The following is a 21992-nucleotide window of genomic DNA, read 5'->3' as shown; positions in this document are numbered from 1 at the left end:
TCACAGTGCTGGTCACCAGCGAGCTCTGGGCAGTGTAAGAGAGCAGGTGGGAAGCAGGACAACAGGATCAAGCCTGCAGCTCCCTGGAACACAGCCAGCTCCTCCTGATGGGGTGGAGGAAAGCCAGGAAGTGCCTCATTACCATCCAAATTCAGTAAAACGCTGGGATATGGAAACAAGAGACAGAAACAAACCTGGGAGGAGCTGAGTGCAGACATCAAGGGTTGCAGGGAGCTGTGTAACATCCCTGTGCCCTTATCACAGGGTTGTGCAACTCACAGGATTGCTGGGGTGAATTCAGCAGGCTCCTGGCTCTGAATTCCCCTTGCTGCTTTGCCCTTCTGGCTGACCACTGTCCAGCAGATTGGGCACAGTGCTTTAGCATTAACTTCCAAGGTCTTACACAGAGAGTTCTTGAAGAACTTGCTGAACTTCTGACATTGTACATCCCTGTTACCCCACAAGGACAAAAACAGGAGATTTTTTGGCCCAAGTGCAGTGTTTACTCAAGCCTGCAGTAATCCCAGGCTTGCAGGCTGACCTTCCCAAGAGCTCCCTCAGTTCCACAGAAATGACTCCCTGTAGGATGGGCTTCAAAGAGGCAACCTTTACCTGGGTAAGGTTCACAGGGCACTTCATTGCTTCCCATTCCTGAAGACCTTCGGGGAAGCCCCCTTTTCCCAAAAAGCCTGAGGCTGAAATTTGCCAGGCTTCTAGTGCTCCAGTTCAGCAGGTCAAACTCAGCAGCTGAAGATGAAATCCTGGCTCCACTAAAGGTGATGGCAAGATGCCTGATGGCTTCAGTGCAGCCCAGGCTTTACCCAAAAAATTATGTTCAATGTTTGTTGAAGCTTTTGTTTTGTGTTTACTCTAGTGCAGGCTGTCCTAAACAACTGTTTTATATAAAGATAGCTGCAGCTTTTCTGAATGCTGTAAAATAAAAGCTGGGGTTTGAAGGGATCCCCTGCATTTCTCCAACCACTCTGGGCAGGATTTGTTGGTGCTTTCCTCCTTCCTCAAACACAGCATGCAGCTTCACTGCATGCTACAGAGTTGCTGTAGACTTATGCTGCTATAGCTGAAAGGAAGATCAAACAGAGTATTCAATTACTTATGCACTCAAAGGTATTTATTCCCTGAGATGAAAGTCCTAAATCTGTTATTATTGCCATTCCCTCTTCTCTTACTATTAGCATGCTGCTGCTTTCAGATCTATGGAGATGTCAACACCAGTTACTGGCAGCAAAACTGAAAGATGAGAACATGACAGGGAAATGTTTAGAATTATGAATCATGCTCAAAAACAGATGAGACACTTGATCTCCCTTAATTCTAGAAGAGTACACAGGGATTTTTTCTCAGATTTATGTTTTTCCATTATCTATTTCACATGCTGCAGGGATTTAAAAGCTGAGTGAGGTGAAGAACAGCAGGTACTGTCTGGGGGACAAACCCCTGAGGGGAAAGGTGCTCTTGGAGCAATGAACACAGGGGTTTGTGAAAGGGACAGGACCCCCCTACCAGCATGGAGTTCTTGGCCCAAAGTCTGGGTGAATATAAATGCAATGCTGAAAAGGAAAGGTTTACTTTCTTCACAGCATCTCATATTTTCCTGCTTGTGCTGCACCCTCCTGTTGTTACAGGTGGCATCTGGGAAAGGCAGGCACTTGCACACACAGCTCTGGTTTATAATAACAGCTCTGCAGCAAGATGGTGTCAGAAAAGTATATTTAAAGATGGGAAGATCAGTGATGAAAGCCACAAGTCTGCTACTGCAATGGCTTCCTCCCCCATCAATACCACAGCCAGCAGTTCCCTTGCTCTCCTCTCCTCTATTTCCCACCAGATGTCAAGAGCCCTCACTCAGGGAATGTGGAGAGTAAAAAAACAGAAATCCCAACCACTCTGAGGCATGTGCAGTGTCTGGTGCTCAGTTTCAGACCTCCAGCTTCCAGAGGGCCCTGAACAGCCACCCTAAGGAAATGATCCCTTTAAATTAATCTCTCTTCAGTCACTCTGTCAGCCCTTCCCATCTCCTGACACAAAACCACCAGAGCCAAACAGCAGCCAGAGGATACACAGCCATTGTTTCAAGGGGAATCAGTGGTCAGTAGAGCTGCTGATTTATTCCCCCTGGAAATGAACCCTTCTGCCCATCTGCAGCAGAGAGCACAGGGAAGGAGCCCAGGGAATCTGCCTCACTGGCAGTCTGATCCACTCCAGCCACACCTGAAAAGGCTCTTTCCACCAGCAGCTCATCCCTCACACCTCTCTGGTCACACACATCTCCTTTCACCTTGATCCATCCCACACCAACTCCTTTTTTATTGCCATGTAAAACCAGTTCCTGAAGCCCAAGGGAGTGTGACCCTCCTGTACCCAGAGTGTACCCCTGATCTTTGCAATGAGTGACCCAGGAAGCCTCCAAGCCTCCCTGTCCTGAGGATGAGAGGGTACCAAGAAGATCCCTCCATGTACAAATTTTTTGGCAACAGCCTTCCCCAAAGAGTGTCCAAGACCTCTTTTTGGGAGAATACAGGTTTGGGTAGGTATGAGGTTACTCACACCTGGGTGGCCATTCTTGTGCTCTTAAGTGTTAATCCTCTTACCTTTCACCCTTGCAAAACCAGCTAAGAACCAGCAGGATCTGCTAAGAGCCCAGGAATGACTGCCAGCAGCTGCACCTCACAGGCACCAGCAGCCTAAGCCAGATGATCTCTACTAACCATTAACAGCAAGATTACCCAGCTGCTCAGCTCAAAGTGGCAGACTGATAACCTGGAGACATCCCTCAGGGAACATCCATTTGATGATTTCATTATGAGGATAGGAGATACCTTCCCACAACAGCAGCTTTTGCAGCCAAGGTACAGTGAACATTTTAATCTGAAGAAACCAGTGAATGTATTTGTTCTTTTAGAAAGATTCTACAGAGAAACGTCTAAACCATCATCTCTCATTTGAAGCAAGATTTTAGCTACAGATTTAGGGAAAAAACATATTTCAATGCTGTCTCAAGGTATACATGCACATATTCCATGTCTGTGCATCAGCAAAACTTGGGCTTTGAGTTTCAGTGGTTTCTCTGCAATCATGAGTACAAGCCACCCATTTTTGTTTCAAAAGGAAAGACAAGAATAGGAACAGAAGACTAAGTATACTGAAATAACTGCCCAGACTCAAATAATTCCAAGCCTCCACTCACCCACACATAGCAGGATTTCTGATGAAATAATAATTGATGGTTTCATGTATGCTGGCAATAAAAAACTCAGCACTACTGGTTTTCACAGTTTTGTCGATATGTATCATCAGAAAACAGAAAGCCAGGCTTAGAGTTAGCACTTTTCAGGAACTTTCTCAAAGAAATACATTCTCCCCTTTTGGTGTAGGGCTCAGATCTGCTCTTTCCAAAGAAGACACAGCCTTGCTTCACTTACCTCCTCCGTAGGTGGTAGCACACATGATGGATGTTGTCCAGGCAATCTGGCTGTAGGAGATGTTGAAGAAAGCCTGGATCTCTTTAAAGTAGATTGTGAAAGCTTTAGGGAAGGTAAATGCAAACCCAATTGAGATGGAGGCTCCAAACACCACGGCCCAGCCCCATCCACCATCGGGGGGGACATAGCCCAGGTCTGACAGGACTGGAGGAGACATGGTCAGGGCAGATTCCAGAGCAAACCCTGCTTCCCAGTGTCCTGCAGAGCAGAGGAGATGTGTGTTGTACAGAATGCTCATAACATGTGGTCAGCATCATTTTAAAGCAAATTAAAATAATTTAGAGCTACAGAGAATCACGCACTCTTGAAGCCTCAATCCTTTTGCTGCCTTTTAACAGTTCTATTGTTCAATTCTGACACAACCAAGACCACCCTTCCCTCTGCAATAACCCTGTCCAGCTCTTCCACCTGCATTTTAAATACATACCCTCAAAATACTCCTATGGCCTCCATGTCCAGACTGAGCTGACCTCAGTCCCAGTGCCTCCACTTTCTGCTCTCTGCCACATCCAGCCTGTGGCTCTGTGTCCCACCTTGGGAGATGGCTCCTGGAGGTTACTCCTGTCACAGTCCCTCTGGAGAGAACCCAATGCTGTGGCTGTACCTTTTTAGGGTGAATTCTTCATGGTGTACTTTTCAGACATGGGTGGAAGTCCTTATGATTTCAGGTGATTCCTGCTCAAAAGAATAATCCCCATGATGTAAGCAGCAGTGAACAGCCCACAGTGGGCCCAGCTCCCCTGTTCTGCAGGGCTCTTCTGGCTGTTGCTTCCCTCAAACCAACAACCAAACTGAGAAACTGCTTGCAAAGGGGCTGAAGTTCCTTCCTACTTATGGGCAGCAATTCCACTCGTGCCTGATGCCTGCCAGGTTACCAGATTATGCTCAGGAACAGCACAGATCAAAGAGGGCATTCACTCATTTGCATTCTTCCCATTTTCCCTGGTCATTAAAATAAAATGAGGATAAAAAGAAAAATAAATAAAACATGCATGTCTTTACTGTGAATCTTTCAGATACATCAGGGGTGAGTTTTGGAATCCCTTTACAATACAAATAGTCAGACCTCCATTGAAAACTTTCAGTCCTGTCCTGAAAGATAATCACTGTTTTTTTTTTCTTGTCATAACCTCTCTTCACTGTCTTTTTTTGCTACAGACCAAGAAGATTCATCTCCATTTATTTTTAATTGAAGGAAATTTATGTGAGCCCACGTCCAGTGCTCTAGAGGCCCTCAGAGGGTGAGAGGTTGCACTGGAAGAGGATCTCCACACACCTGCTCCATCCTCACCCCCATCCCTGCTCCATCCTCTCCCAGCCTCTGGGGGTGAGGAGGCATGGTCAGACCCAGTCCAACAGAGATTGATCCTCTGAGACCCACGAGAGGCTTCACTGCCATTTACCCAGAACCACAGAATGGTTTGGGTCGGAAGGGAGCTTAAAGATCATCCAGCTCCAGCCCCTTTACACAGATTTCACTGGAACATGAGAGGAACTTGGCTGTAACTGGAAAAATTATTAGCCCAAAATGCTAATATTTAATAAATCCACTCTAATTTCTATCTGGGTAATATCCAGAATTGCAAGTTGTTGGGTTTCCTGAGATTTCTTTGCTATATCAAGAGATGACCAACTAAGTCTTTTACAATTAAATGATAAATAATAAGCAAAATGCCCCATTACACTGTGAGGGATGCTATGTTTTAATATCAGGATCAGCAAGGTTGTACTTGCAAAGTTTCTCTTGCTCTGATATTAGGTAATAAAGTGGTCTGATAGATATTCACGAAACATTTTTTTTCCCTTACAGGTACCCACAGTATATGGAACATTCTGATGCAGAGTCTGTTATCATCTAAGCCTTTCCATAAAGAGAAATAATTTTCTTTTAGAATTACATTAACTCGACTTCATTACTGTGGGGTGAGATTTTAAAAGGAAAACCCAAGTTAAAAAGTAATAGTGGTGATGTTGGAATGCCTGTCTGTTGATGTTTAAGAGATCTTATTACTCATCAAATTGCATTTCATTGCACTGCTTCTTTCATTTATGGTTATTCTACCCAGTTTAGGCCATTCAAATTTTATGGAGACTACCAAACTCCCAAAAATATTGACATATACTAGTGGTTCTGAAATTAGGCAAAATAAAACTGATTAAGGGGTGGTTAGAGTGAGGACATGTTTCCCTATTTAACATTATGTTTGGTATTCACAGTCTGCCAAAATTTAGGATATGAAAAATTCTCAGGCCCCTCAAATTCAAATTTGTGGCAGTCCTTTAAAAAAGTTGAGCCTGAACATTATATAGGGAATTAAAAAGGCTATTTTTTATTACTACCAATTCTAAAACTGTGACTAATTACACACCACCTTTAGAAGTCTTCATGATGAATACATTTGTGCATTTAATTTGATTTTTTTGTTTAATGAGAAATATATTGAGAAGACATTAGCATAAAATCAGACCATGGTAGCAGATCATTGTCAAGCTTTTCTATATCAAGGCAAATTTATACAGTAAACCAAAGAGAGGAACCAAAGTCAAAAGAAAATGTAGTGTACAGTCAAAAATAAAAATCACACCAGCTGACTCCTACTTCCCCAACTCTAAAATGAGGCTTCCAGAGAAGATTTAGGGAAATCTAACTTTGAGATTATAAAATTTGGGATTGTTTTCAGCAGGTTTAATAGTCTGAGCAACCAGCAGGCAGGGATGTGATACAGTCCCAGTCTCCCCTCATTTCTCCTATGGCATCCCCTGAGGTTTGGAGACATCAGCACCAAGGAGGGTCCAGGACCATTCTCCCATGGGCATTACCCCTTCTGTTAACACCCTCTTAACCCCAACTTTGTCATTTTAAAGCAAGAGTTGTCTTTCTCTGGCACAAATATACTTGTCAGCTCTCTCACTTTACCCCGATTTCCTTTTTGTGAAGTTAAAAAGCCTGGATATCCCATTTCTTCACTTACCACTCCCTGCAGGCTTCCTGCTTAATTCCTGTTAGTTTATTTAGACTTATTCTTTAGACAGGTATTCTGGATCTTTTCTCCACTATTCTTCAATCCTCTTCATGAATCTCTCTGAGGCTTCTAACAACAACTTGGAAATAAAGGAATTCCAGGTTTCTTGCACAATCAAGGCCCTTACATCTCAATCCAGTTGACATTTACCATCCTCTTCCCTTGATTTATTGAACTGCCATCTTTTGGAACCAACAAATACAATCATAACCTTCATTCTGTAACCCAATCTATCTGTAACCCCCCTATCCCCAGATGAACTGGGGACTGTTCTTGGACTGTACAATTATTTTTCTACACCGCTCGTTTTATTTGGTTGGGGCTGGGTTTTCTTGTGAGATGAAGCACCTTGAAAAATCAAACCTGAGTCTAATGAAGCTTCACCTGCTGATCCAAGGGCTCCATGGGGCCAAGATTCCCTCAACCCAAGCACAGCACCACACACAAACACTCACTGACCACTGGGCTGCTCCCTGGCCGGCGAGGCGGCGCCGCTCGGACCCCGTCCCTCGGCAATGCTGGCTGCTGGCTCCTCTGGGAGCAACCCGCTGCCTTTTAAAGCCATCTGCTGACCTTGTCCCCCACCCCAGAGGAGATCAAAGGTTCTACTCTCACTTGGAACACCCTCTGCCACCTGTTAGACCCAAAGGCTGCTGTATCTCACATTAACTCCTCTTGAACGGGGTGGCCCTTCACAGCAAACTCTCCGTCTGCTGGGCTTGGAATGCTGGCATGTCTCAGCTCCCTGTGGATGTTGATAAATTATTTGTCAGATATCGTTTTTCCTTGTACATATTAACTTATTCTTTCTTTACAATCTATTTTTGCAGGCTCTGCTCCCACTCTGGTCCAGGGAAATTTGCATATGGAGGTCTTTGCCCATCCTGCTGCAGGCGTTTTACCCCTCTGCCTGAAGTTCTCCTGCATGACTTCTGGGTCACCCAAAATCCTCCAAAAGATTGATTTTGATCACCCAAGAAAGGAAGGAGTTGACAAGTCACAGCAATACTTATCAAGGGGTAAATATCACCCCGGAGTGAAGGGAAAAGATACAGAAAATTCCTGATTTTTTTTACCAGTAACCAAGCAGTTGACTTGGACTATTAAATGAGCAATGTCCACAAAGTGAGTTCATGCTTTGGAAAGGTTAATCTAACCCAGTTTCAGCAGGAATGTTTCCACCAGACTTATGTTGCAAATCCCCATTTGGGGGATTTAAAACCTTCCCCTGCCGTGTTTATAATCCTGATGTTGCAACACACTACTGAAGCACAAAAGAAAAATAGGGAAAAAACTGATTGTAGGTGGGCCAGGGAAATGTTTTCATCCAATTTGAGTAGAAAATGAATCAGAAAGGTAAATGGAAATAGGAAAATGATACATTACAGTTAACTTTGCCAGTCAGCATCTCCTGTAGCCCATATTTCCTGCCTTGTAGCCACATGCAATCATCCACACTCTTCCATAGCAGATATATCTTCCTTGCAAGGACACAATTAGTGCCCAAACCCACACACAAGTTCCCAGTTTGCACTAGCACAAAAGGCTGGAAATGGTGCTCTCCCAACCTGCTCAGATGTTCTTCTCACAACACAGGACATGCAATACTCATCTCCCATTTGAAAAGATTTTCTACCAGGCAGTTGTAGCAGCTTGATAAAAAAGTCTCCAGTGGTCAAAAGACAGCAAGATAAATTCTGGGGAGAAATCCATTGAGGGCTATTAAACACAGAGATGTCACCTCTGGCATTGCAGATGGCAAATTGCTGGAGCTTGGGGAGTATTGACAGGCACTCCATGCTTGTCTCCCCAGGCCCTCACCATTAGCTCAGAGTCAGGAAACAAATTCCAATTGCACTTCCTTGGGCTGATGGATTTTGTGGTCCTGCTCTTTCTGCCTCACCACCCATGGCTCCTACCAGCTGTTCTCCCTAAAAATGTTTTACAGCCAGAAATACAACAAGCATAGCTGGTGCTTTTTCTGTCTTCTGAAATGAGTAAATCCTTAAAGGCAGTTGTGGGTGCTGTGGGGATTTGTTGCTGGTTGTTGGAGGTGCAGGTGGTCCTCTGTGCTGCACCCCATGAGAGGACACCAGGAGCTGCCTGTGGAGGAGAATGCAACCACTCCAGACCTGGAGTTCATGGAAGTCATTTTTTCTAAAGGTGTAGTGTTGGAAGAATACTACTGTAAAATAGAATGGCATTGCAAGAGACGAAATTCCTTTAGATTTTCAGAATTAATTAACTGCTACTCTTCCAAAGATGTACTTTCTGTTTTGCTTGTGGATACCCAACAGCTCCCTTGACACTGAGCCATTTTAGACTGGGGTTTTACCAAATCAGAGCATGGATTTGCCTATATAAATTAGTGCCTAATTTATATAGGTTTTTGCTGATACTTACTGGCTGTGACCATTTCTAGTGCACTTCAGACACAATAGCAACTCATACTATTGAAACTGCTCTTCAAAATCACTTCAGAAAATCTTGGACACCTCCCTTGTGGTAGCAGCAGAAACTCTATTTCATTGGCCTATAAAAAATTGAACTTGAAGGACTAATCCAACTGCTCTTTCTTCTTAACACTTCCTCTCCATATAGCAGTTTTGATATAAAATGTGGTATAACTTTTACTTAAAATGTACATTTTCAGAATAAAGACAATTTCAGCACTTAATTTATTGGCTGTTGGAGAAGGTTAATTTGATATTCACCAATTGTTCCCACCCCTGAACTTTTCTGAATCTATAAAGAAATTTGTTACTGAAGGAATATGAACTGCATCAATCTGGAAGGGTTTAAGGTAATTGCAGAATTTATCTGCAAATCTTATTCTGCAACTGATGTGCCACATACCATCTTCACATACCACCTTGACTTCAAAATAATTGATCTAATGGAATTTAGAACTGAGTTTATAGATAATCAAAAATTAGATATTTATCATTAAACAAAAGGATCAAAAGCTGGCACAAAGTGAGCCTACAGTTCACAGTTCTTACAATTGCGTGGCAGTGAGGGCTGCAAAGCAAAGGTCATGTGCAGATCTAAGGAGGCATGGGAACACAGAGGGCATTCTTTAAAACAGATAGATATATTTGGTACCATTTAGGTTGATGTTTTACTGGTATGTTATCATTGCTAGCACTCAGTGACACTTAAAGGTCTAAATATGCACACAGCATGCGTAAATTGTGGAGCTGATCTGTTAAAAGACAGCAGCCTGAGGTTATTCGGGCACAACCTCCAGTCCTGTTACCCTGGAGTGCCTTTGGGACCAGGCTGTGCCCTGGCTCACAGCCACAGAAAGAGGGAGGGCAGAGGAGAAAGCTGTGACCCACTTGTATGAATTACACAGAGGTCCTCCCATGCTGGCAAGGTCTCCCCATCATCCAGGTGCTGCAAAGAGTAGGGCATAATGCTTTACCTATTTCCCTTTTGTTCCTCTTCAGGGAGATCAAGGCTTTCTTCAGTCAAAGCTTGTGACATGCAGGAATACAGCATAATCCTTCAAGAACAGTAAAACCCAGCACTTTTTCCATGAGGAAATACAATATTCAGGGTTCTGTCCATGTGCTCAATCACTCTCACTGTCTGCTCACTGCCCCCCAACCCCTCAGGTGGAGGCTGCTTTAAACTACACTTTGTAGAGGGCCAAAGCTTTCAAAGATGTAGAGTCTGTGCAGGATTTGTGTCCTACTGGTTGGTTAAAAACAAAGAGACCCCACCAACACCCGAAAGGGAAAACTGACAAATGCCTTTGTTGTACTTCAGAAATTCCTCTTGGAGAGATGCTAGAAATCAGTTGGTTTTGCTGCTCCTAAACTTGATCACATAATCTTTATAAAAGTTCATAAATACCTGCCTCTTAGAGTAGATATTTGTACTTTTATTTGTGTAGAACACAAAATCCAGCAGTGAGGCACGGGGACCTTAGTGAGATATTAAGAAATGGGGGAGGTTCCACCTTTGCTGGTCTCACTCTTCCATCTTTGAGAGGCCCAGAGGGGAGAACATGTGCAGAGAGATAAGGAGAAAGCAACAGCTGGATGGTTACTTCCCCACCTCTTGGCTGCACACGAGTGCCAAGCTGGGAGATACTCCCCTGCATGCAGCATGCACTGCACAGCTCTGGGGCACAAACACAGTGCCAAAGTTCATTTAATTAATGCTACTTTGTTTTAGATGGTGTGCAAGGGTTTATGAGCTCCTGTCCTTCAGCAGAAGCTTCCAAAATAACATGACTCACTTCCAAAAGCAAGTCTGAAAGGAAAAAAATGCCCACAAATAATTCAATCCCCAGCCTGCAGAAAGGAAGAATGTCTCAAGGGCTCAGCTACTTTTCTCTTCAAAAAGATAAACTAGAATTTACTGTCGTATCCAAAGAAGGAAAATCCTTATTGACCCTTAGAAGAGTATAATCATCTGCAAACCTGGGGCTCCCCAGCTCCCTTGGTTAGCTGCTCACCCTCTTTGCACCTGAGCAGGGTGACCTGACCCTGCCAAGTCATCCCCTTCTGTTACAGCACTGGCATTGTAACACAGGCCAGCATTGAATGGATTTCACAAGAGCTCCACAGGAACTTGGGGCACCAGGGGACAACCCATGTATCTGTTCTTTGCCACAACAGCAGAAGAGAAATTAGGGAATCAAAAAGCATGGTTGAAACACTCCTGTCCCTCTCTTGTTCTGACCCTGCTACATCTCCTGTGCATTTCCTGCTTATGCAGGAACTGAATTCCTTTTTTACTCACACAAGTGTCTTGCCCCTTTTACCCAATTTCTTTTTCATCAGGTTGTATCATTTTAGACCCTGAAGGAAGTGATCCTTTAATCCAGCTCTCTTGGACCCCTGCTCCCTGAAGGGCCTGTTCCTATGGGATTGCTCCAAGATCTCTGAAAAGGCAGCCTGGAGAAAGCCTCATGCTCCCGTGCTCAGGTGGTCTGTGGCAAACACCCACAGCAGGTTACCCTGACCAGACTGCCTTGAGCAGAGCCCCTAAGTCTTGACTCACTCATCACCCACCCCAAGACACACTGTGATACATCCCAAGTGCTGCCCCCAGATCCACGGTGCCTCCCTGGTCTTTCTCAGAGTGCAGCCCTCCACAGCAACATGCCAGTCACAGGAGCCAGCCCACCACAGCTCTGCAGTCAGAGCAGGAACAGAGCCCCTGACTGCAGACACTGCCTGCAGAACCTGACAGAGCACAAGAGAATCAGCACAACCTCCCCAACAAGAGAATTCCACGGTGTTTTCCCAGGCTGCCATGACTCGGCATCAGCACTGGCCATGAGAGCCTCTGGAAGGGAACAAAGGCTCTCAATCAACAAGTATCATGTGCAAGCAGTTCTGCTAAGCACCATCACTGCAGCAGTTTTGCTTTGCTTTAATAGCCAGAGGCCTCTAGTTCCCAGCTCTGCAGCAAGGGTGCTGGGAAATTCAGTGTAAAGGGGGTTGGGGTTTTCCAATACACAGTGTTCTCAGGCTGGAATGCCCCACTTGACACTCCTGCTTGGATGCCAACTGCAGCCAAAGGCATGGAGAAAGGGAAGGGAAAGACCATGTTTCCTGAGTGTAAACAAACCAGAAGTTACACCTGAACAGCCACAAGGAATGAGACAAAAGAACAAAGCACCTTCCACATTAAAAAAAAAAAAAAAATTACACACAGGTGAGACACAAGTGTAGAAACAGAAGAACTGAACAAACATCAAAAATACATCAGATTAATTTTCAGAAATTTACTAAAATGCACACAGATTTGCCACAAAAACAGTTAAACTCCACTGTATTTCAACAATAGGTTTATTTTAAGAAACATAACATGACATTAAGTAAAAATGCAAAATTGTGCAATTATGGCAAAATGTTTAAAAATCCACACATTTGCCCTCATAGGACTACAGTACTTCTTACTAACATACCTGAGCACTGAATGTTGGATGCCACTTCTCAACAGCCTCGCAAACAGGGAGCTCTTGGATCTCTTGTAGAACATACACATACTGCATGTCTGGTGCACCAAAACTGCTTTGAGTTATTCTAAATTTCATTGATGGAAGCAAGTGGAAATTACAAAATGTTTCCTTCTAAAGTAACTAAAAATTTTGGAAGAGATTTACACTCACCTAGAGTTTTTACAACACTAAAAATTCATTTCATAAAGGGAAATAAAAAAATGCAAAAAAAAAATCCAAATGAGCAAAATGTACAGATCACTGTTCAAATATTATCAGTACCTTTGGTGCAATTATTTTTTTTTGTGCTGTGCAAGTTTACTTAAGCCTGACTCTAAAGCAAAACTTTACCAGGAATCTGACTTTCAGCATAATGTAAAAGCATTTAAGAATTGGCAAAATGTCACAGCCACATTACTGTCTCAACAAACTCCTCATGCAAAAGATTTAGTATATTCTACTCCCACAGCAATTTCCAGGATTTAGCTTTCAAACACATGACAGACTTGGATCACACCCTCAGTTTGAATGGTTAAACAGAATGGAGATCTTCGTACTTTAGTGCAGATAAACAAAATTAACAAACCTACTGCAGAATTAACCACAGCATATTGTACTTCTATACATCACATGACCAGTCAACTGCTAACTCAATTCTATTTCATAGTTTCAAGTAATATATTGAAATTTGTTCTACTAAATAAATATAGATTGTCAAAAAGCAGCAAGAAATCTTGTAAATAGTCAACCAAGCTAAAAAAAAAAAAAAAAGAAAAGAAACACAAACAAAGAAACAAGGAAAAAGTTACATAACACTTTGCAAAAAAAATGGTTTTACACACAAATGCAACACTGTTAGGGAGGGTGCTTCAGAAAGCTTGCAGCTAGAGGCCTACAACAGCGCAAAGAGAGCAAGCCAAGGACTAAGGATCATTAGTTAAACATTAAATTAGTTGTACTTTTCAGAAAACCCCTTATTCCTGGCTATGCATATAGATAAAACTATTCAGAAGAAAACGAAACAAAGAAACAATACACCTCAACACTGTTGGAAAATGCAGTCTTAGCGAGAATTGCCAAATTCAGGAAAAAACCAAAATGCAGGTGCTCGTGTTGGAAGAAGAGTTTGGTGAATATCTGGAAGATGAGGTATGTAATGCAAAGAGGCATTTTATTTTGCTTTTCATTTCACAGTTTTTTGTTAGTTTTTGCCTCTCAAACAATTTGTGCAAGAATTAATAAATAGAACCAGGCGAGTATTTTCATGTATTAGGAAGATTCCATTTGGGAACAGGAAGACCACATAGTAAACAAACAGTATCCAAATCCTCAGCCATGCCAGGGGGATAAACAATGAGCTAAATATTTGGCTGACTGAAATATCAGCTGCTAAGCCAGATAATGGTAAGCACTTACAGGCAGTGACGGCCAGTGCCATGTCAAGTTAACTGGTTTACTTAGGTCAAAAGTAAGATAATTTAAAGCTCTGCAAAAAGTAGAGCTGTAAGAAACCTGGTAAATTACAGCTGATGCAAGTTTTAGGAGTCCTCTTTTCCCTTTTAAATCCAATTTTTACTACTGAAATAGAGGCTGAAGGTCGAACTTATTTTCTTTTTAAAAATAAGTTAAATGTTAAATACATAAAGACAAGTGTTGCAATATATTCCTTATTCTGTATTTCCCCTAAGATTTTTTAAGCCATGGATGCTTATTGTCAATTTTGCTTTAATACACTGGAAAATGCTGACAGCTCAGTAGTGCAATTTTTCACATTATAGATCAGAAGGAAACAGAAGATAGTTGGGGGCTTGACTGCAAAGAGAAAAGAAAAACAACTTGCAAAGTTAAACCACACTTTTCCAAATCACCAGAGCACATGCCAACTCTGCACATAGCACTGTACTGTAGTGGAGACAGAATGAACACTCCACACAAAGAGAAAAAATAAAAGAGAATCAGTGTTATTAAGGCCATATCCTGTCACCATTCTGTGCAAGAACACCACTGCAGTAAAAATGTTATGTTAGAAAAGAATCTGATGACAGGACAGGGCCTGAAGACAGACACACACTCCATGGAAAATAACAGGCTGTCTTAAACAGTAGCAGAAGGCTGGCCCAGTTCAGACAAACAAGTATTAAAAATGTACTAGCACCATCAACTTTTGGGTTAAAGCCCTTTACGGGGTGAAAAAAAAGGTTTTAATCAGTGTTTAAAAAAAAAAAAGTTTTTACAGCACTACACCTATGTGGCAAAAAACAGATTTTGGGGCTTTTTCCCCACTATCATTAAGCTCAATCTCAACAAAAATCCACAGACAGGAACTGGTACAACAATATGAACAGGCCTCCATCCGGGGCAAAGGTACTCCACAATCCAATTCTGACTTGAGTATTTCTCCCAAATTGCAGTGCACAAACAACATCACAAACATCTTAGCAGACTTCAAAAACAGTACAAAAAGAAGAGATCATTATGAATCAGGATCTACCATTCCTCTCTATGTACTTTCAATCTAAATTAAAAAAAAAAAAAAAAAGCAACAAAACTTAGTGATATTGCCTCAAATTTTACCCGTATTAAAAAAAAAGAGAAAAAGAAGAAAAGTCACTTCAACACATCTTGGACATCCTTAACTATTAATGCTAGATTTTCTTTCACTGTAGTGCATAGTTATCCTGGCTCTTCCACTTAATTTGCTTTTACCACAAAAAAAACCTTTTGTATGACATGATTAAGTGTTTACCAGAAAAAAAATGCTGATAATTGCACTTTGTAACCTCCTTCTCATTTTTCAGGAAAATATCAGTAAATATGAAACTGAACCAACAAGTCCCTCCCCGGACTGCAACCTTTAAAGAGCACCCATCCCCATATACAAAAAACTGTCTGTTTCATCTTACAATAAATACTGACAGAATTTCTTTGTTTTCTTTTAAGACATGTTTTCTCTAGCATCAAATTACCACTGAAATCACTAAGGCCTGTTACTGAAAAAAAAAAAAACAAACCAAAAAAAAGAATTTAAATAACTTTCTGAAGACACTGCGGATACAATTTAGCAACAACACATTCAAAATGCCGGCCTAAATCCCAGAGCCTGTCTGGAGTCTCGTAGACTTTCTGCCACTGGTCAGTGACCTCATCGTACTGGTAGAGTGAATTCTTCCTGCTGGTTCTGAAAACGTGTTCTTCAACAGTGACTTGAGTAGCTCTGACAAAGAGATGGAGTTTGTTTTTGAGGAGAACAAGTTTGATGTATGGATTGATGGACTGGTCGCAGGGGAAGTCTTTCTTTCGAGTCCACTTGTTCTGCTCGATGTCGTAGGCCTCAACGGTGAACATGCGCTGATGGTTCCCGCAGGTGCCAGCGATGTAGTAGATGGAGTCGTTGTACACTGTTGCCAAGCCTTGGATTCTAGGCACAGTCATTGGGGTCAGAAATCCCCAGTAATCCTTCTGAGGATCATAGCAAAGGAAGAACTCCCCTGAAGAGAGAGGGAAAATAAAACGTAACTCATGCTTTGTTTCCAGATCAACAGTTCTGCAGCAACTGAGCTCTCAGGTTCGTTCTTCCACAGACAGAAACACTCCAAATTTTGTAAAGCTTGGTTCCCAAAACAAACACCCCAGCATCCTCAACGGCTTTCCTTTTAGAACTTTACAAAAATATTAAGAGCATGACTAAAACCGACTTTGAATTTCTGATTCAGCAGAAGCAGAGAGAATTTGAAACATATTTTACACAGAAATTTGTGTAAACACATATTACAGTTTACACAGTTTCTAGGTATCCTAGAAAGAAACACATTTTACAGTTTCTAGGTATCCTAAAAAGAAACATTTTACACAGTTTCTAGGTAACCTTTATTACTTCTAAACCATGCTTTTTAATTTGGGACAAAACCATTCAAGATTCCAGTCTTGAAATATCTCAAGTACATTTGTTTCACTCTAACATCTTCACCATGTGTCATCTGCAGATAGGGAGTCTCACAATGATTTGCTCAGGTTTAGCAACTTTCAACCTCTGAATTCTGTCTTATACTACACTCAGATTTTGAAGCTACTGGTATCAGGTGGCTGGGTTACACATTTAGGCTGATTTCCTGAAAAGGAGGCCAGGTGAGAACCTGCATGAAGCTACTGATTCATGGTTAGGTTTGTGGTTAGGTTATAAAACACCTCGCACAGAGCAGCAGCTACAGACTGCAGACAAAGGAAGTTCAGATGACCAAAAACTCATGCTCTGTACATTTCATGAAAAGAACATGGAAAAAAACCACCTTGACTTTTGTAAAGTCCAGTGGGAGAAATGCCTCACATCTGCCAAATACTAGAGGAATTCAAATCAAACATGATTTCTCCTGGCTATCTCAAAAATTTTAACCAAGCTGTTGTGTGACCAAACACCTCAAGTATAACAAAGAATGCAAAAGTGAGACAGTAAAATTGGTGGAACAGAGTGTAAGTCTTACAGATAATACTAATTTTGATTATTCAGTTTTGTTCCACAGTGCAATCTCCTGTGGCTGATGATTGCATCCATAGGCATTTTCACACTCTCATCAATTCTTATTGACTACTTCTAACAAAGGAGTTTTCCCTAGAAAAATTACTAAAAGCTGACTTCTTTGTACTACAGCACAGCTCAGTCAAAGTTTTTTCTAGCCACCCATAACACTACTCTTTAGAATTTGCTGGTTAGCACAGGAAGTAGCTCATTTGTATGAGCAGTCAGTTGTCACTTAAAGCACTGAAGCACAGAATCAGCACAGCTAAAATTCGTGAACAAGGTGCACTCTTATTCTATAGGTTATAATAATATCATCCACCTTTTATCAGTTCTAAGATACACTAAAAGAACAAATACTAAGTTCAGTATTCTTCAGCATTCCTTTCTAAACACCTAAAGCAGACATCTGACCCAAGAGACATTAAAGAACTTTTTAACACAACAGAACTACTTAAGGCCACAACCAACAAGAGTAGAACACGATACAGAAACAATGGAAGAAGAAAACTGCAAGTCACTTGGAAGATCATGAATGCAAAGTCAAGAAATAATGTTGACTACTTCTGCTAAATAATAAGGATCTTACAGTATTGTCTATCCTGTTTCTTCCCTGTGGTGTAGATTTGTATAGAAGCGACTCAAGAAGGAGCTGGTGCACATCTGAGACCCCAACTCGTGCAGGTGTTTACAGAGGTGGCCCACAGCAAAACAAAACTGGGACACCTCCCCCTCCTTCCTTCTTTCCCACTTTGTGGGCCTCTTACCACAGCCTCAGAGCAGTCTCAGCACTTTTCAGTGTGCACTGAATGGAAAGGCAGGGCTGTAATTACTGACCAAAGAAACAGAGTTAACTAAGAGAGATGCTTTATCTCTTTCTAGTTTCTAAGATGACTTCAGAAAGTAGGGTAGGGCAGGAAATGAAGGCTTAGAAGTCGTTAATCAACTTTGACAAGTCACCAAGAATAAGACACCAAGAATTTTCTCAGCTTTAGCCAAGTAAAATGCTAAGTGTTTTTTCACAAGACAGGATCTTTTCTTCAACATTGGTGCATTTCACACAGGTAAAGATTTAATGAAGAATTTTCAGAGTTAATTTTAATACTGTATTGTTGACTCAGAATACCAGCAAAAATGCCATCTTTGCAATAACTCAGCACTATACCTTAGTGACACATTCCCAGGGCATGAGAATTAAAGCAGCAGTCTCCCTCTTCCTAGTTCCCCCCCTTCCCTCCGACCCCATTGCCCAAGGGACTTTTCCAAATTGCTTAAGAAAACATGGACAGTCAGAATGAACAATCCCCACTTCCAATAAAACACCACAGAGGCAGTCAAACCACCTTACCCTGTAAAACATAGATGTTATCCTTATACTCCACAGCACTGTGGAACTCCATTGCCACGGGCATGGGACACACAGCTGTCCAGCAGTTCTCCCGGCTGTCGTAGCACTCCACAGACTTGAGGGAGTTGCGCCCATCTCCTTCGTAGACTCTGCCCCCGATGGCGTAGAGCTTCCCACAGCAGTGAACCAGCTTGCAGCCTATTCTGGCCCGCAGCAAAGGAGCCTTGGGAATCCACCTATTGCCAGAGTGATCGTACATCCAAAAGTCACTCTCGGCTCGGTGGTCGATGGAGACCTCGCTGCTGCTGGGCCTGTACCCACCCGCAATGTAAATGTCGTTATCAGGAGACACCAGAATTCCCACCTCCCTCAAGTCATTTGGTGGCTTGCATAGTTTAAACACTCTCCCTGTGACCGAATCTAAACAAGGCACTGTTTGCTTCTTTCCTGAGTGTTTGTGGGCAGCATCGAAGCATATGATCATTTCGGAAGCGGTCATTCCAAGCCGTTGTGTGTAGCCATTGGCACTGGGTTGTCCCTTTTGTACACAGCTTTTGGCCATCGCCTGTGCAAACACGGGAGGGATTTTCTCTAAAAATGTCTCGTCCAACAGAGGCATACGGATGCATTTGGCAAATATTTCTGGAAGGTGCATTTCTCTCTTATTTTGTTCATGCTCAAACCACCTTATAATGCTCTCATAAACATGTTCTTCTTTATCTACATTTAAATCATCACTGTTGAGGATACTTATCAGTTGGTCTTTTCTCAACTGAAGAAACTCTTGCTCTTTGGTGACACTCAGAAACTTCTTGCGAATGTAGTCTTGTGACCTGTCTTTGAGTTCCTGATGACCATAGTGATCAGCAAAGATGAACACCCCAATGGAGTTCTGTGGGTCCAAGTGACTGATCATGTATTTAGCACACTGGTCTTGTATGGAAGGGATCTGGAAGATACTGGCTGCAGTGAACAAAGCTTGAACGTTGGCCTCTGTCAGCACTACTCTGGAGGTATATGCATAGTTCAACACTAAATGCATCGACTCTGCCTCGACACCAACGATCCGAACTTCCTTCTGCGTGCTCTCGGTAAGGCCGCTCGTGAACATCGATCTGCAAGGCAGAAACACCCAGCAGTTTGTCTGCAATTACCTCTAGCTACAGGCATAAAATTAAACATATTGTACTGCCAGTCCCAATGTGTTTGCACAAACACATTCATCACAGGTGTTACACTTTCCTGTTGGGGTACCTAAATGTAAGATCATTTCAGCACTTACTGAAACAAAAGTGGAAATTCTTGCTTAATTATCCCATTAACCCCTTGCTAAAATTCACTGAGTTTACAAGCAAAGGTCTTGACATATCCAAGTCTTTGTATTCAACCTTCAACAAGTTATTTCAGATGTATACTCTAGCATGCTAAAATATGTAACTTGAGAAGAAAACAAATAGTTTCAATATGTTCTTACTGTATCTCTGAAACTCTCAGTACAGGGGGCAGTTTTGCTTGGTTTAAAATTGTGACATTGTCTCCAGTGAAACTTTCCTTTGAGAAGCAGACACTGTTAATTCTTTAACCTTAAGAGAACAATAATATTTACTTGCTAGGTGAACTATATTATCTGTAAATACACAGAACTTATTTTCATTAAATGAAAATCTAAAAAAATCATATCTATACTAATATTCTATCTATTTTGATCTCCACTAGAACAAGGGATGGTTGTACCTGAAATAAGGACTGATTGCAGCAAGAACATTCCTATGACAGGAGAATGTTTTCCCATGATCCACTTCCACCACAATATCTGTCAGCTGTCCTTCATCATACATGGTCTTCAGCTGTTGGAGAATACTACAGGCATGGAAGGGGTCCATTCCACTGGTGACTTGGTTTGAGGGAGGGACTCCGTTCAGTGTTTGTGAAAACTGACTTGGTTCTACAAAGCAAAATTGAAACTTTAACAGCAAACAACCAACAACAACAAAAAGCCTCCAAAAAAAATTCACACACCAGCCAAAAACCCATGCATGTCCAAGAATTAGAACAAATTGATATTCCACACTTCCTCAGCATCATCATCCTTCAACAAGCAAGCCAAACACTGTCAAGGGTGAGTAAATACATAAACAGACCTCAATACTTTTTTTTCCTTTTCACAGTGTCAGTTACCATTCAACTATAAAGTTCTGTTCTATAAAGTTTATATTCATTAAGGAAAACAATACAAATACTTCATACAATTGGGAAGGGGAAATGAAGTCAAGAAACACAACACTTATTGACCTTTAAAACAAAAAGGGACACAGAGGAATAAAATAAGTCCCCAAATTGCCCCATCATTACACAAGCCTGTATGTAAATATTTAACTTCACATTGAAACAGGAACTGGCTCCTGCCTTACACAAGTAATGGTTGGAGCAGAGGCTCATGAAGAAACAACCCTACAATAAGCCTTAACTTAAACTCCCATAAATTTGTAGATAGTTACAGGTTTTCTCTACAAATAAAACAGAATTATAATTCGAAATTTCTCAGGTGTGAAGGAGCTCATATATCACCGTGGAAACATATTTAGCAGAGCATATGCTACTAAATAACATGTGATAAGCCTAATGAAGCAAATCCCAAAGTGAAAATTGAGCAATAGCTCGAGCATAAAAATCTGTTTCGTAATAGCACCAAAATTTTTACGCAACAAAAACAACAAAGGAGAGCTCAAAAGAAAAACATTAGGTGGCCAGAGCTGCAAATCAGGTAAAGCTGCTGACTGCAACAGAGTGCTTCCAACAAAATTTAGGCAACACAAAGGGGCAAAGAGGAAAGAGAGCACACCTATTTTCATAGAAGCCTTTCATCAACCCCACTCTCCTGTCCCGGCTGCGCCCCCCTCACACAGCAGGGGGGGTCCCTCCCTCACGGGACAGCCTCACACAGCACACTGCCTCGCACAGCCCCCTCGGGCGCCCTCTCCCCTCACGCCATCACCTCCCACAGCCGAGCACCGCTGCCCTCCCAGGGACCCCTCTCACCCCCGAGCCCCTCACACGGCGCTCCCCCCACCACAGGCCCGAACCCCCTCATCGCCACTCTCCCCCCGCCAGACACCGCTCAGCACACAGGCCCCGGTACCCTTCACCAGGACCCTCCCTCTCGCCCCGGGCGCTCCCCCGTCGCCCCGCACCGACCTCCCAGCGCTGCCATCCTGGGCCCCGCTCGGGCAGCGGCTCCGGGGGCGGCCCGGCAGGAAATGTCACCGCGCCGCTTCCCCCGCTCACCGCCGGCCGCGCACCCCGCAGCATCAACAACAGCGATTGGTCGGTGCCCCCACTGCATGCCGGGATATGTAGTGCGGGCCGGCAAGCCTTCGCGCGCGGGGCCTGCCGGGAGTTGTAGTCCCTTCGAAGAGGGATGTCTGGGAGTTGTAGTTTTAGGGGGGAGGAGGGCCCTGTCGGTCGCGTAGCAACGAGGCGGCGGCGCCTGAGGGCGAGCCGCCATTTTGGGCCCCGGGGCAGGGCCCTTGGATAGCGGCAGCGCCTTGTCCCGGGGGTTTGGGACCTGTTTCCTCCCCACCAGGGACACCCGGCCGAAGTGGCCTCACCAGAGGGGTAAATTACCCCCCTCCACTCCCAATCCCTG

At 42.9% G+C, this 21992-nt stretch overlaps 1 protein-coding gene and 1 long non-coding RNA gene across 2 annotated transcripts; one reads left to right on the top strand and one right to left on the bottom strand.

The window, feature by feature from the left end:
- The first annotated feature begins 2581 nt into the window (after positions 1 to 2581).
- Positions 2582 to 9200, top strand: LOC132332436 (uncharacterized). Its single transcript, XR_009487901.1, has 2 exons — positions 2582 to 2867; positions 7354 to 9200. It is a non-coding gene; the product is annotated as an uncharacterized LOC132332436 (long non-coding RNA).
- Positions 9201 to 12315: 3115 nt separating this feature from the next.
- Positions 12316 to 21664, bottom strand: KBTBD8 (kelch repeat and BTB domain containing 8). Its single transcript, XM_059856773.1, has 4 exons — positions 21542 to 21664; positions 20081 to 20291; positions 18347 to 19461; positions 12316 to 15973 (listed from the first exon to the last, which is right to left on the bottom strand). Exons 1-4 carry the CDS (start codon positions 21555 to 21557, stop codon positions 15510 to 15512), a joined length of 1806 nt encoding a protein of 601 aa, XP_059712756.1. The 5' UTR covers positions 21558 to 21664; the 3' UTR covers positions 12316 to 15509.
- Between the last annotated feature and the right edge of the window lie 328 nt (positions 21665 to 21992).

The sequence above is a fragment of the Haemorhous mexicanus genome, chromosome 11, assembly GCF_027477595.1.
Source record: "Haemorhous mexicanus isolate bHaeMex1 chromosome 11, bHaeMex1.pri, whole genome shotgun sequence".
NCBI lineage: Eukaryota > Metazoa > Chordata > Aves > Passeriformes > Fringillidae > Haemorhous > Haemorhous mexicanus.
Note: the sequence above shows the minus strand (reverse complement) of the source record. Positions and strands in the feature narration are given on the sequence as shown.